The 17,113-nt window shown below is 39.4% G+C and overlaps 1 protein-coding gene across 1 annotated transcript in view; it reads left to right on the top strand.

The window, feature by feature from the left end:
* Positions 1-17,113, top strand: part of LOC124606126 (dynein axonemal assembly factor 4-like) — a 120,697-nt gene that overhangs the window by 47,270 nt on the left and 56,314 nt on the right. Inside the window, exon 4 of the mRNA XM_047138091.1 lies at positions 16,786-17,051. Within this exon, the coding sequence (XP_046994047.1) occupies positions 16,786-17,051 (266 nt within the window). The remainder of the gene's footprint in view (positions 1-16,785; positions 17,052-17,113) is intronic.

Below are 17,113 nucleotides of genomic sequence, written 5' to 3'. Positions count from 1 at the left end.
CAAAAGTGAGATGCCAACCTAAACCCTGTTACACTAAAACTTCTATACCAGTGGTCACATGACAGTCAGAGAGGCAGATTATGTCAGCTTGGTTTGAGGGCTCTAATTCATCTATGTAGATAATTAATTCGTTAATTTTATTTCTCAGTCCTCGAATATTTTGATGCACTAAAGTTAGCTGACATTTCACATTGACTGAGTTAAAATTTGGTAGAGTTGAAATACTTGCTGATTGTTGAAAATTCTTAACCAATAGCTGTTTATGCTGATGTAATAAGCTAGAATTATGTTTTTTGGTTTATTTCTCAAACTGAAGGTTTGTCTCAGTCCTAATCTCTCTTAAAATTTGGTTTCTTTCTGTCCTCCTTCCCCTAAAAAAGGATCTTTTCTGAACCCTAGAACCACTGGTATTTTATCACTCATGACAGTGCCTCCCTCCTTTAACTTTCCTGCTATTTTCCCAACCAGTTTACCCTTAACTTTTCCTGTTGAGGTGAAGGCCATGCCTAGTGTAATCCCACCTACTGAGAGAATCAACAGGAACCACACCAATGTGTGACCCTGCACCCAACGTAAGCAGCCGTTCCAACTCCAAATTATCTCTCTTGACAGAAGAGTTCAAATTCGGTTGGTCATGGCGCTCAAGAACAGATACAAACTCAACACTAGTATGCTTCGATGCTGATGCAATCTTTGCCAGGTCACACTCTATGCTGTACCCAGGATCTCTGCCCATTTTTCACTTCAGTGACTGCTTCACATCCTGCACAGTCTGGATACTTCCTACCAACACCAGTTTTTCTGAATTGTGCAGATGGGAACTCTCCCTACAATATATCCTATGTTTTCACAACTCCCTGGCCTCAGCCTTCATTAGTGCCTTTCCTTCACCTACCTATCCCCTTCCCTGATCCTGCTCCAGTACTACACAGCCTCACAGCCTTCTATTCCACCAACTGAAAGGTCACATTTTTAGCAGCCTTTTTGTTGTGCCTGCCTGCAACTCAGCATTTCCTCTACATGGTGAATAGCAGTCTATCCTTTTAATATAATATTCACATTCACATGCACAGACACCCATATACTCACACCCACAGCTGCAACAAGCCTGACTATTGACTAGCAATTATTTAGAGCAGTTGTATGAGTGAGTGGATGGAGGTGGGGAGGGAGTAGGCAAAGGTACATGAGGTGAGGAATGGGTAGTGGCATAGTGTGAGACAGGTTTTGTGAAGCAGAGGCTGCACAAGGAAATGAAAGGGGTTCAGAGGATAAACCACAAAAGGGGTAGAGAGAGGGAGCAGGGGAAAAGGAAGGGGAGGAAAGGAGATGAAAGTGAAGCTGAAGGGTGAGAAAGGGAGGGAGAGAGAAAGGAGAGGGATGGAAAAGGGGGAGTAGAGAAAAGAGAGTGAGTCTACTCAGGCAACTGCCCTCAATAACCAATAATGAACAGATTGTCCCACCACATCTACAAGTGTGAATGTCTGGGTATCTGTGTGGTTGTGCAGGGGAATGTGCACGCTTTAGCAAGAGAAAGAGCAAGAGCTCGAAAGTTAGTTTAAATACTGTATCCTGTCGAGTGTTTTATGCACCACACATCAGTCAGGTAGAGCAGCAAATGAGCATATAAAAAGATCACTGAAACTCTATCTCAAATTAAATTGTCCACCAACACTAAACAGGAAACAGTAGAACAGCTTGAAAGGAGTCAAAGATGATTATATAATGCAGGCTTTCATTATCAGTATTTGTATAATTGGTGATTTTTGTTAAAGTCTGGCAACCTGGATAAATCTGCTGTAACAGATCATGCTCTAGGACCAGGGAACCACCAAATTTGTTTCCCAGATACCATGGTTTTATCAGGATCCAAACATTACTATACTAGGATGCATTCAGAAGCCTAAACAAATTCTAATAGTAAAGAACAAAAGTTGAAATTAGACAAGTTCTGGGCCTAAGTGCTCAATAAAAGAAACATCATCAACTTGTCCCCACTAAAAGTTCCATAACACACAATGTAGTGACTCCACAAACTTAGGCAGTAGTATAATGACATCACAGACTGTTGCATGGATACGTATAAACAGTTCGGCTTTCTGAGCCTGTTTGATTTTTAGCTGTCTTCTGAGTCATTATAGCCTCTGATGATGCCTTCACCATTGGAAGACAAAATGTTAGGCAGAAAATCATACCTTGAACCATGACCTAATGCCCATAAAACAAAAATCACCAGTAATTCAAATACGATTATCACATCAACAGTACAAGAGTGTGACTGGCTGATAAAGATGCTGCTAAAGCTGGGTGCTTATTATACAACAGACTGCAGATAGTTTAAAAATGTGAAAGAACTACCAGTCTTCAAAACAAAACTAAGAGAATACTATAAACAGTATATTTGTACAGTGTTAAGGAATATTTTGAGACTAGTCCAAAAGAACTTGAAATTTTAGTATTAAGGCATTATTTTGGGAAATGTGCTACATATAATGTGTCAAAAATGCAGAACATTAAACAACGGAAAGTTCAGGTTGGGTTATCAACAATATTATGAAAAGGATAGATTGCTACTAATCATGAAAATGACACTTTGATTTTGCAGGTAGGCACAATGATAAGACCATTATACATTGGGCTTCTGACCAAAAGTTTCTTCAGAAAGGAATCACACACACACACATATTCATGAAAGCCAGAACACCTCATGCACACATGACCGTTATCTCTGACCATAATCTAGAGTGCTACTTCAATCTGAGTATCAAAGGAAATTGACGGAGATCCGAAATGTGAAATAATTTGGGTGAAGGTCACGGTTAAAGCAGGCTCAGACATGCTAATTGGATGTCTCTATAGGTCCTCTGGCTCAGCAGCTGTTGTGACTGAGCACTTGAAGTATAGTATGGAAAATATTTCGAGTAGATTTCCCCACCATGTTATAGTTCTGGGTGGAGATTTTAATTTGCCAGATATAGACTGGGAGACTCAAATGTTCATAACAGGTGGCAGGGACAAAGAATCCAGTGAAATTTTTAGAGTGCTTTATCTGAAAACTACCTCGAGCAGTTAAACAGAGAACCGACTCGTGGCGATAACATATTAGACCTTCTGGTGACAAACAGACCCGAACTATTTGAAACAGTTAACGCAGAACAGGGAATCAGCGATTATAAAGCGGTTACCGCATCGATGATTTCAGCCGTAAATAGAAATATTAAAAAAGGTAGGAAGATTTTTCTCTTTAGCGAAAGTGACAAAAAGCAGATTTCAGAGTGCCTGATGGCTCAACACAAAAGTTTTGTCTCAAGTACAGTTAGTGTTGAGGATCAGTGGACAAAGTTCATAACCATTGTACAATATGTGTCAGATGAGTATGTGCCAAGCAAGATCGTAAGAGATGGAAAAGTGCCACCGTGGTACAACAACCGAGTTAGAAAACTGCTGCGGAAGCAAAGGGAACTTGACAGAAAACATAAACATAGCCAAAGCCTTGCAGACAAACAAAAATTACACAAAGCGAAATGTAGTGTGAGGAGGGATATGTGAGAGGCATTCAATGAATTTGAAAGTAAAGTTCTATGTACTGACTTGGCAGAAAATCCTGAGAAATTTTGGTCTTATGTCAAAGCGGTAAGTGGATCAAAACAAAATTTCCAGGCACTCTGTGACCAAAATGGTACTGAAGCAGAGGATGACAGTCTAAAGGCCGAAATACTAAATGTCTTTTTCCAAAGCTGTTTCACAGAGGAAGACTGCACTGTAGTTCCTTCTCTAGATTGTCGCACAGATGACAAAATGGTAGATATCGAAATAGACAACAGAGGGATAGAGAAACAATTAAAATCGCTCAAAAGAGGAAAGGCCACTGGACCTGATGGGATACCAGTTCGATTTTACACAGAGTACACGAAGGAACTTGCCCCCCTTCTTGCAGCGGTGTACCGTAGGTCTCTAGAAGAGCATAGCGTTCCAAAGGATTGAAAAAGGGCACAGGTCATCCCTGTTTTCAAGAAGGGATGTCGAACAGATGTGCTGAACTATAGACCTATATCTCTAACGTCTATCAGTTGTAGAATTTTGGAACACGTATTATGTTCGAGTATAATGACTTTTCTGGAGACTAGAAATCTACTCTGTAGGAATCAGCATGGGTTTTGAAAAAGACGATTGTGTGAAACCCAGCTCGCGCTATTCGTCCACAAGACTCAGAGGACCATAGACACGGGTTCCCAGGTAGATGCCGTGTTTCTTGACTTCTGCAAGGCATTCAATACAGTTCCTCACAGTCGTTTAATGAACAAAGTAAGAGCATATGGACTATCAGACCAATTGTGTGATTGGAGTGAAGAGTTCCTAGATAACAGAACACAGCATATCATTCTCAATGGAGAGAAGTCTTCCGAAGTAAGAGTGATTTCAGGTGTGCCGCAGGGGAGTGTCATAGGACCGTTGCTATTCACAATAAACATAAATGACCTAGTGGATGACATCGGAAGTTCACTGAGGCTTTTTGTGGATGATGCTGTGGTATATCGAGAGGTTGTAACAATGGAAAATTGTACTGAAATGCAGGAGGATCTGCAGCGAATTGACGCATGGTGCAGGGAATGGCAATTGAATCTCAATGTAGACAAGTGTAATGTGCTGCAAATACAAAGAAAGAAAAATCCCTTATCATTTAGCTACAATATAGCAGGTCAGCAACTGGAAGCAGTTAATTCCATAAAGTATCTGGAAGTACGCATTAGGAGTGATTTAAAATGGAATGATCATATAAAGTTGATCGTCGGTAAAGCAGATGCCAGACTGAGATTCATTGTAAGAATCCTAAGGAAATGCAATCCGAAAACAAAGGAAGTAGGTTACAGTACGCTTGTTCGCCCACTGCTTGAATACTGCTCAGCACTGTGGGATCCGTACCAGATAGGGTTGATAGAAGAGATAGAGAAGATCCAATGGAGAGCAGCGCAGTTCGTTACAGGATCATTTAGTAATCGTGAAAGCGTTGCGGAGATGATAGATAAAATCCAGTGGAAGACTCTGCAGGAACACACTCAGTAGCTCGGTACGGGCTTTTGTTGAAGTTTCGAGAACATACCTTCACCGAGGAGTCAAGCAGTATATTGCTCCCTCCTACGTATATCTTGCGAAGAGACCATGAGGATAAAATCAGAGAGATTAGAGCCTACACAGAGGCATACCGACAATCCTTCTTTCCACGAACAATACGAGACTGGAATAGAAGGGATAACCGATAGAGGTACTCAAGGAACCCTCCGCCACACACCATCAGGTGGCTTGCGGAGTATAGATATAGATGTAGTTGTAGAGGACACAGTTGAATTTGGGCCAGAATTAGCAGTCATGCGTATGTGCTTGGTTGTATGAATCTGTATGTATTTCCTTCCTGAAGATAGCTTTGGCTGAAAGTTCAATGTCTAACTGTCTTTTCGTTGTGCCTGTCTGCAACTCAACTATCATTTTCATAGTGAGTAGCAATATATCTTTTTCATAAAAGTGCACAAGACATTTTCTTATGTTTGAGCAACTTTCAAGCACTGCATGAATTACATTAGTTACAAAGTCTTTGTTTTGCCTTTATTTTCATTCATTATTTATAAATACATGTTTGTGTCAGGAAGTTGTTTCTGAAAGTATTTGTATGGAGTGTAGCCATGTATGGAAGTGAAACATGGACAATAAATAGTTTGGACAAGAAGAGAATAGAAGTTTTCAAAATGTGGTGCTACAGAAGAATGCTGAAGATTAGATGGGTAGAAGATCACATAACTAATGAGGGGGTATTGAATAGAATTGGGGAGGAGTTTGTGGCACAACTTGACTAGAGGAAGGGACCGGTTGGTAGGGCATATTCTGAGGCATCAAGGGATCACCAATTTAGTATTGGAGGGCAGCGTGGAAGGTAAAAATTGTAGAGGGAGACCACGAGATGAATACACTAAGCAGATTCAGAAGGATGTAGGTTGCAATAGGTACTGGGAGATGAAGAGGCTTGCACAGGATAGAGTAGCATGGAGAGCTGCATCAAACCAGTCTCAGACTGAAGACCACAACAACAACAACAACAACAGTGGGTCTATTGGGAATTAATATAATTGCTCAAATTTTAATTTACTCTGTAACTGTAAATTGTAAAATCCAATATCACTCTAAACATTGATCAAAGGATAAATGGACAAATAAATAAAATTTGACCTCTTTCACATATATCCGCATTTGTAATGGGTGTTGTTACCTCTTTCAGGAAATACTTCTTGACTCACTGATTGTTTCAAAAACAAAAAAAAATTCGTGGGAGCACTGGTACATCAGCACAAGGTTATTATATTTTGGTTTAAATAAGCTTACTGGACAAAATATTAGTCATCCATTAAAAGAGCACGCTGTTCACTTTGAAATACTGTATTTGATGTAGCATCTTGTTCCAATTACTGAATACATTTCAGAATGGAATAATGGTGATCAGTTATCAAGATTGCAAGTGAAACAAAATAGCTTGCCCTTAGGCTGGTTGAACAAAAAATCAGTTTCTTTTTACTTTTGCCCCGTTTGGTAACATTAAAACTCAAGCAAGAAAGAAAGAAAGAAAATGCAAGGAGAACTGCATTCCAACATCTTTAAGAAAATTTGAAGCTATTTAATTCAGTTGTTTAATGGTCTTGTTCAGAACTAAATATGTACTGAAATTGGATGAACATCCAAATCTCCTTCTCCTCCCTTTCTCTGTCCATCTCCTCCTCATCCTCTCTTGCTCTATCTCCTCACCCTTCCCCCCTTTCTGTCCATCACCTCTCCACCCTCACTCACTCTCTCTCTCTCTCTCTCTCTCTCTCTCTCACTCTCTATCTATCTATCTACCTATCTTATCTTATCTATCTCTTCCTGCCCTCCTTTCTTTCTATCATCTCCTCTCACTTCTCTTTGTCCATCTCCATCTTCCCCCTCTCTATGTCCATTTCCTGTTCCCACCTCTCTCTATCCACTTCCTCTTCCCTCCTCTCTCTGACCTTAAACCTTGTTTATTGTTATTGCAGACTCACATTTTATTAAAAAAATCTGGTAGTCCATGTATAGAACTTTTTTGTTTTCTATGAAAACCAAATGCAAGGAAGAAAAGAAAATTACGTATTCTTGTTGACACAATTTTTTTAAAAATATGTGTAATTAGAAAGAACATAAATGGGAGAAACAGTATGTCTGACTATGGGAAAGAAAAGAAAATCACATATTTTCACAGTTGAGTACAGCACAGGGTTTACTTTATCAGAATCAGTTTTAACAGAAAACCTGTACATTGTTCTTTAAAAACTATCTAAGCCATATCAGTCCAAATATCTCAAATATAAACTATCTCAATCCAAATGTTCATTAGAGTAGTGTGTAAAAATTTGAAGTAAATTGCTCAAAAACTTTTTCAAGATTTTTGTTAATAATGTTTTCCCTTTATATATTACATTTACATATTAAAAATATGCACAGTGTATGTCTGCCTGAATGTTAATTAGAGTATTGTGTAAAAATTTGAAGTATCGCAGTCAAGAACCTTTCAATACAGGGTGTTTATAAATGAATATTGGGGTTTTAACGCTTTATAATATTTATTACATTAAACTTACAGTTATAAATGATACGTCAAATGAAAGAGCAACTCGAACAGTTGTGTTTGGCACCAGTGTGCATGCACAGTGCGCAATGGTTCCGCCACAAACCGCTAGACAGCGGTAGTAGTGAAGATGGCGACTAGTGAACAGAAAGCGTTTTGTGTTTTGCAGTTTGTAAAGAGCGAATATATAGTTACTGCGCAACATGCATTCTGGCTGAAGTTCAGCTGTGATCCTCCAAATTATAATAACATTCATAGATGGTATCATCAATTTGAAGATACCAGCTGCCTTTGTAAAGGGGAGAGCACAGGATGACCAAGAGTTAGTGAAGAGACTGTTGAGTGAGTGAGAGAGTCGTTCACACATAGTCCAAAGAAATCAGTCCGGAGGCTAGTCATGAATTACAAATTCCCGTGTCGACTGTTTTGAAAGTTTTAAGAAAATGCGTACAACTACGTCCTTACCGTTTACAGTTATTACAGGCTCTAAAGCCAGCAGACCATGGCTTATGTACCAACTTCACAAACAGAATCTTGTTTCATGGTGATGAAGATTTTCTGGAACATGTTGCCTTCAGTGATGAATTGGCATTTCACCTTAGTGGACATGTTAACACTCACAATGTGTGCATCTGGGGCTCAGAAAATCCTCACAAGGTGGTACAAATGCAACGAGATTCCCCTAAAGTGACTGTTTTTTGTGCCGTATCCCAGTGGATAGTTTATGGGTCATTCTTTTTTGGTGAACCTACTGTAACTGGCAGTTCTTACCTTGATACACTAGAGCAACTTCTCTTCCCTCAGTCGTAAGAAGATGAGCCAGAGAATTTCATTTTACAGCAAGATAGTGTGCCAGCTCACTGGCATAGCGAAGTACATGATTGGTTGAACTTCACTGCACCCAAGCACTGGATAGGCCACAAGGGGCCCAATGACAGGGCTTGCTTTGCGTGGCTTCCACGTTCACCCAACCTAACGCCACGCAATTTTTTCCTTTGGGGCTTCATCAAGAATTGTGTGTACGTGCCACCGTTATCAGCAGACCTCCCTGAATTAAGAAACCGGATTGAAGCAGCTGTTGCTACATTCAATGAAGACACACTTATCAACGTTTGAGAAGAACTCTGCTATAGACTTGATGTGTGCCATGTGACAAATGGTGCTCACATTGAACATTTATAAGGTTCTTGGTAAAACTGAGTTGCTCTTTCATTTGACATATCATTTATAACTATAAGTTTAATATAATAAATATTATAAAGTGTTAAAACCCCGATAGTCATTTATAAACACCCTGTATTTTTGATATATATTACATTTATACTTATATACTGTAACATTAAAAATGTCTATGCTATGTCTATCCAAACATTCGTTAGAGTAGCCTATAAAAATTTTCAAGATTTTGGTAACAACATTTCCCCATTGTATACTACATATGTATTTATATATTACGTATATTAAAAAATATGTACCAATACTCATATGATTGTTTGTTAGAGTTTTGTGTAAAAATTTGAAATAAATTGGCCAAGAAAATTTTTATGTTTTGGTACCATTTCCCCTTTACATACTACACATCCAGTTATATGTTAAAAATGTATACCCTATGTCTGTCCAAACGATCAGCAGAGTATGATGCAAAAATCTGAAGTAAATTAGTCAAGAACTTTTCGAGATTTTTTACAAGAGTATTTCCCCATTATATATTACATACATACTTATACATTTAAAATGTATGGCCTATGTCCATAAAATATATGGCCTGAATGTTTGTTAGAGTACCATATATATATATATATATATATATATATATATATATATATATATATATATATATATATATATATATATATATATATATATATAATGGAAGGAAACATTCCACGTGGGAAAAATTATATATAAATACAAAGATGAGGTGACTTACCGAACAAAAACGCTGGCAGGTCGATAGACACACAAACAAACACAAACATACACACAAAATTCAAGCTTTCGCAACAAATTGTTGCCTCATCAGGAAAGAGGGAAGGAGAGGGGAAGACGAAAGGAAGTGGGTTTTAAAGGAGAGGGTAAGGAGTCATTCCAATCCCGGGAGCGGAAAGACTTACCTTAGGGGGAAAAAAGGACAGGTATACACTCGCACACACGCACATATCCATCCACACATACAGACACAAGCAGACATATTTAAATATGTCTGCTTGTGTCTGTATGTGTGGATGGATATGTGCGTGTGTGCGAGTGTATACCTGTCCTTTTTTCCCCCTAAGGTAAGTCTTTCCGCTCCCGGGATTGGAATGACTCCTTACCCTCTCCTTTAAAACCCACTTCCTTTCGTCTTCCCCTCTCCTTCCCTCTTTCCTGATGAGGCAACAATTTGTTGCGAAAGCTTGAATTTTGTGTGTATGTTTGTGTTTGTTTGTGTGTCTATCGACCTGCCAGCGTTTTTGTTCGGTAAGTCACCTCATCTTTGTATTTATATATATATATATATATATATATATACTCCTGGAAATGGAAAAAAGAACACATTGACACCGGTGTGTCAGACCCACCATACTTGCTCCGGACACTGCGAGAGGGCTGTACAAGCAATGATCACACGCACGGCACAGCGGACACACCAGGAACCGCGGTGTTGGCCGTCGAATGGCGCTAGCTGCGCAGCATTTGTGCACCGCCGCCGTCAGTGTCAGCCAGTTTGCCGTGGCATACGGAGCTCCATCGCAGTCTTTAACACTGGTAGCATGCCGCGACAGCGTGGACGTGAACCGTATGTGCAGTTGACGGACTTTGAGCGAGGGCGTATAGTGGGCATGCGGGAGGCCGGGTGGACGTACCGCCGAATTGCTCAACACGTGGGGCGTGAGGTCTCCACAATACATCGATGTTGTCGCCAGTGGTCGGCGGAAGGTGCACGTGCCCGTCGACCTGGGACCGGACCGCAGCGACGCACGAATGCACGCCAAGACCGTAGGATCCTTCGCAGTGCCGTAGGGGACCGCACCGCCACTTCCCAGCAAATTAGGGACACTGTTGCTCCTGGGGTATCGTCGAGGACCATTCGCAACCGTCTCCATGAAGCTGGGCTACGGTCCCGCACACCGTTAGGCCGTCTTCCGCTCACGCCCCAACATCGTGCAGCCCGCCTCCAGTGGTGTCGCGACAGGCGTGAATGGAGGGACGAATGGAGACGTGTCGTCTTCAGCGATGAGAGTCGCTTCTGCCTTGGTGCCAATGATGGTCGTATGCATGTTTGGCGCCGTGCAGGTGAGCGCCACAATCAGGACTGCATACGACCGAGGCACACAGGGCCAACACCCGGCATCATGGTGTGGGGAGCGATCTCCTACACTGGCCGTACACCACTGGTGATCGTCGAGGGGACACTGAATAGTGCACGGTACATCCAAACCGTCATCGAACCCATCGTTCTACCATTCCTAGACCGGCAAGGGAACTTGCTGTTCCAACAGGACAATGCACGTCCGCATGTATCCCGTGCCACCCAACGTGCTCTAGAAGGTGTAAGTCAACTACCCTGGCCAGCAAGATCTCCGGATCTGTCCCCCATTGAGCATGTTTGGGACTGGATGAAGCGTCGTCTCACGCGGTCTGCACGTCCAGCACGAACGCTGGTCCAACTGAGGCGCCAGGTGGAAATGGCATGGCAAGCCATTCCACAGGACTACATCCAGCATCTCTACGATCGTCTCCATGGGAGAATAGCAGCCTGCATTGCTGCGAAAGGTGGATATACACTGTACTAGTGCCGACATTGTGCATGCTCTGTTGCCTGTGTCTATGAGCCTGTGGTTCTGTCAGTGTGATCATGTCATGTATCTGACCCCAGGAATGTGTCAATAAAGTTTCCTCTTCCTGGGACAATGAATTCACGGTGTTCTTATTTCAATTTCCAGGAGTGTATATATAGAGAGAGAGAGAGAGAGAGAAACATTCCACATGGGAAAAATATATCTAAAAACAACAATATATCTAAAAACAAGTGTTTGTTTGTGTGTCTATCGACCTGCCAGCGCTTTTGTTCGGTAAGTCACCTCATCTTTGTTTATATATATAATTTTTCCCACATGGAATGTTTCCTTCCATTATATTAAAAACAAGGATGATGTGACTTACCAAACGAAAGTGCTGGCAGGTCGATAGACACACAAACATACACACAAAATTCAAGCTTTCACAACCAACGGTTGCTTCATCAGGAAAGAGGGAAGAAGATGGAAAGACGAAAGGATGTGGGTTTTAAGGGAGAGGGTAAGGAGTCATTCCAATCCCGGGAGCGGAAAGACTTGCCTTGGGGGGGAAAAAGGACAGGTATACACTCGCACACACACACATATCCATCTGCACATACACAGACTTGAATTTTGTGTGTATATTTGTGTTTATTTGTGTGTCTGTGTGTGTGCGGATGGATATGTGTGTGTGTGTGTGTGTGTGCGAGTGTGTTTTGTGTGTATATTTGTGTTTATTTGTGTGTCTGTGTGTGTACGGATGGATATGTGTATGTGTGTGCGAGTGTATACCTGTTCTTTTTTCCTCCCAAGGTAAGTCTTTCTGCTCCCGGGATTGGAATGACTCCTTACCCTCTCCCTTAAAACCCACATCCTTTCGTCTTTCCTGATGAAGCAACCGTTGGTTGCGAAAGCTTGAATTTTGTGTGTATGTTTGTGTTTGTTTGTGTGTCTATCGACCTGCCAGCACTTTCGTTTGGTAAGTCACATCATCCTTGTTTATATAGCCTATGTCTGCCAAATGTTTATTAGAGTTTCATCCAACAATCTGAAGTAAATCGGTCACAACTTTTAAAGATTTTTGGTAAGAATGTTAAACTTTGACTTGTAATTACATAATAGTATAGATTGTCTGACAGAAAAATATGCCAGCCATATTTTTGGAATCTTTATAGTTTATTGTGTTCCCACATAAGAGAATAATTATATCATTTAAATGAGTTATAAATGCACTTCAATACAGCAGAATTGTTTGCCATTGCATTAGGACTCATTCACCCACCCATTCATGCACTGCATCCCACAAATCTCATCATGAAAAGATTGTTTAGGGATGAGGAATAAGTAAAGTTATACATTAACAGGCAGAAGCAACCACTGAAGACTATTGTGTGTGTGTGTGTGTGTGTGTGTGTGTGTGTGTGTGTGTGTGTGTGTTTGTGTGTGTGTGTGTGTGTGTGTGTTTAAAGAAAGGATATACTCTGAAAACTTAACAACATTTTCAGTCTTGCTTATAGCCTATTGACTGCTAAATTGTATTATGTATTGTTATCTTTGCTTATTCCAGTATTTGTATTCCACCCGAGACTTTCCATTATATATATCAGTGTGTGGTCACACAAACTGAAATATACATATATATAGAATTAGCAGGATATAAACACTATATAGCAGTACACTGATATTTAATCATCAATTAAGTGAACAGAACCAACTGCTGATAATGTTTGTCTCTGTTAATGTATGGCTTGATTCATTCCATCGCATTACAAGTTACTTAATGTTGGAATCAGTGTTATAAGATGAGTGAACAGATGAATGTTAATTTCCATAAAAGATATAACTGCAGTACAGATCTATACATATATTAAAATTGTTACTTGCTGATGCCCGTACATAGAGGATATTTAAGAAAAATTAATATGAGGCATCTTTATAACAGGAGCCCAAACCGAAACTATTCTTCTTCTTCTTCTAACCCCCCCACCCCCAATCAATCTGTATGTTTATGTGTGTGTCACGCAAAAACTACTGCACAAAATTGAATTTGGTTTTCACAGTGTATTGTTCGATGTCTAACTTAAAATTTAATATATGTTTTATTTTGATATGCCACCTAGAAGCTGTATTATCTATGCATACAGAGTGTTTTCCTTAACTGAGTCAGTATGAGGAAATTGGAATCCATAGGAGACACAGGGAAACAGAAACTTTTAATTGCTTTTTTGTGAAAACAATTTTGCCCTAATCTAATATTTGGTCAAGCAGGAGTTGTCCATGAAAAGGAGTAAAATTGACAATAATTTTATTTTTTTATGTTGATTGACTAAGTTCTATGTAAGGATTACTTCATTATATTGGAAGGAAAAAATCTGGGACAGCAGAACTTTTATACATCTAGACTAAATAAACCAGGATAGAAATGATGGAATCTGTAAAAAGTAGTATTTGGGAACAGTTTATCATCAGAATTATAATCTTAATAGTTTAATCCTTTTATCCATAGACATTCTTGAATTCATTCTTGAATCAATGTAACTGTTACTGTTAAGTTTGTTGAATTGATGCTACTATTATCATTGATAAGTTTGTCAAGTTGACACTAAAAATTTATTATTGTTGATAAGTTTGTCAAGTTGACAATAAAAATCACTTTCTTGCATTTCTTCAGAGGTTTTCATCATGTCTTATTGATATAAGTGAAGTGATGCAATTGTTGTGATTTCATATAAGTGTCTTCATTTATCTAACTTCTGTCATTCTAGAATTCATTCTGCAATTGATATGACTATTATCTTCGATAAGTTGTCGAGTAGTAATAATGTCTTCCCGAAAATAATCTAACTTTTCTTAGCCAAATGAACACGTCTGAGAAGATGAACAGTAAGTGAATGATAATGTGAAGAATGTGTAGCGCCACAGCACTCTAGAATTGCATCTTCCCAATCTCAAGAGACTTCTTGTGAATTCGAATCATCTTTGAATGCTAATATATCCTGTAGTAGTCTGTAGAGAATAATGTAGAATGTAAATGTCATTTGAGTGCAGTCCAATCTCACCACACTGCAGCCTGAACTGTGGAGACTCAGGAAGAATGTGAGATTTGATAATACTCTGATCTCTTAGGCACCATGAGATTTCCCAATCTATAGAGACCATTTCTGAATGGGAACTGCATTTGGCCAATGATTGCACCTGTCATGAAATCTCACTTTCTCTTGAAATGCACCAGGAAAGAGAAGTACATTTATCTGCTGACCATAGCCATCATGAAATTTTGCAGCTGCAAGAGATCAATACACTAAGCAGATTCAGAAGGATGTAGGTTGCAGTAGGTACTGGGAGATGAAGAAGCTTGCACAGGATAGAGTAGCATAGAGAGCTGCATCAAACCAGTCTCAGGACTGAAGACCACAACAACGGAGACAGATGAGCAGCAGAAGCTTTTTTTATCAGCTGACCAGAGCTGTCATGATATTTTGCAACTTTTGCAGACAAAAGAGCAGCACAAGCTTCATTTGCCTCCTGAGCATTGTCACCATGAACGTTCCTGGCTTTTGGAGACAGAAGAACAACATGAGCTTCGTTTGTCCACTGAGCATAATCACCATAAAAATTGAGGGCTTTTGGAGACAGATGAGCAGCAGGAGTTTCATTTGTCTGCTGAGCATAGTCTCCATGAAAATTCAGCTTTTGAAGACATATGAGTATCATGAACTTTGTCTGTCTGCTACTCAGAGCCGCTACCATCACTTGAAACAAGAAAGGAGTCATTTATAGAAAGTGCAACTAACACAATCCAGTGAGACCTTTGCAGTTAGAGGAAGACTGACTAAGTGATGCCATTCTTAGGCAGTCAATGATGATGACAAGTCAATGATGTACAATCCTGAGCAGCTGCCATGGCTAGAAGAAGAGAAAAGTGAATTTGACTATGATTCAGTAAAAACATATATCAGTTTTTCTCAGCTTGGCTATATGAATGAAATATACACTCATTGCCATGTTTTGAGGTAGCATGGAGAACCCAAGGGAATCTGCTGTTCATCTGACAAAGTTCGCCTGCAAAGAATACAAGACCCACCAGAGCCATTGACAGAGTTATTAAGTGAAGAACATCCACTATTGAAACACTTTTTGGTGAGGGCTCAGTAAGGTGGCAATCCCCATGTGCAAGAATTCTTGGACATTTTATTAAACATTGACAAGCTTATATTGCCCAAACTTAATGGATTAGTGTCTCTGTCAGAGAGTGTTTGTTTAATTGTTCCTTCAGTGGAGGAGCTTATTCATTTTGTTTGTGGAGATGTATCCCAAATAACAAGTCACAAGAATTCTTGGTTTTGTGAACAAGCAACAATGACATCCAAGTGATCAAGTAGCTGCTATAAACCAGAGCATTTTGGAAAAAATTGATGGTAATGAGGTGGTGTATTGATCCTATCAATTATCCAGTAATGTTTCTCAACTCCCTTGCTACATCCAGACTCCCCACACATAATACTGTTCTGAAAGTGGGTCTTCCGATTATGCTGCTTCAGAACTTAGCCCCTCCAAAGCTGTCATTTTGTAACAATATTATAGAAGCTGACATTGTTATGGGCTGTAAAGCTGATGAAATAGTTTCATACGTTGCGTACCCCTCGTTCCCAACAATTTCCCTCTCAAGTTCAAACTCATGCAGTTTACCATGAGCATATGCTTCACAATGACCATCAACAAATTGCAAGGACAGATGCACTGAGCTCTCAGCATCAACCTCAGGATGAACTGTTTCTCACATAGACAACTCTACATAGCTTGTGAGTGATTCACTAGCTCAGATGACATATTTATAATGGCTCCTATGGGCAAAACATCAAATGTTGTATATAAAGATTTCTTTTTAATTTTTGTAATTCCTTTAAATACAACACAAGGCTGTCCCCCTATTCGGGTTTTTTGATATTCCATACTTCAAATATCTGTATCTGCACTTAACAAATACATCAATTCTTTACCATTGCACCATTTTGACAGCTTCACCTTCAGTCTTTTACATATGTTTTTCTCACTGATAATGAGCTTCAGGATTTTTTAAAATCCATGCGGGTTCTGGATGCACATGTATGAAGTCACAGGTAAAAGCTAGTTTTAAATAAAAAATACACACTTCATTATTTATAATTGTTTCCTTATAAAGAAAATTTATATTTTTGTTAGTTTATAGCCTTATTGTTTGTATTTATTCGTTAGCTCTTGGATCTGAAACTAAATGTGATACTGTGTACTACTTAACAATGAATAACAAATGTTGACTTAAGACTCCTAATGTAGGTTCACATCATTCCAGTATAGTAAGAACACAACGTTGTTTGTTTTGTGTAGTAACTTTAAATACTGCTCTATATTTTTCAGCAAGTAAGAAAAAACAGTTGAACAGTGTAAAAGAATGGTCTACTAAACAAAAGATTTTTGTAAAAGGTGAAAGCAAAGATAAAAAATGCATTAACAATAAAAATGTTTCTGATGAAAAAGAATATAAAGAAGCTAACTCGAAGAAAATTTTCCGCGGTGAGATACCAAAGCCAGCACCAAGAAAACCTGGGAAAATTCATGTTAGTTTTACTCCTAGGGTGTTTCCAACTCCCAAAAGAGAGTCTCAGGAAAAAGAAGAGCAGGAGGTAAGATGCTCAAACAAAAATAATGGATGTAAAAGTTAGCTTGTCTAATTCATTCAGTCAGA

The sequence above is a fragment of the Schistocerca americana genome, chromosome 3 (genome assembly GCF_021461395.2).
Source record: "Schistocerca americana isolate TAMUIC-IGC-003095 chromosome 3, iqSchAmer2.1, whole genome shotgun sequence".
NCBI classification, from domain to species: Eukaryota; Metazoa; Arthropoda; class Insecta; order Orthoptera; family Acrididae; genus Schistocerca; species Schistocerca americana.
The sequence above is the reverse complement of the archived record's forward strand: the minus strand, read 5'-3'. Positions and strand labels throughout refer to the sequence as shown.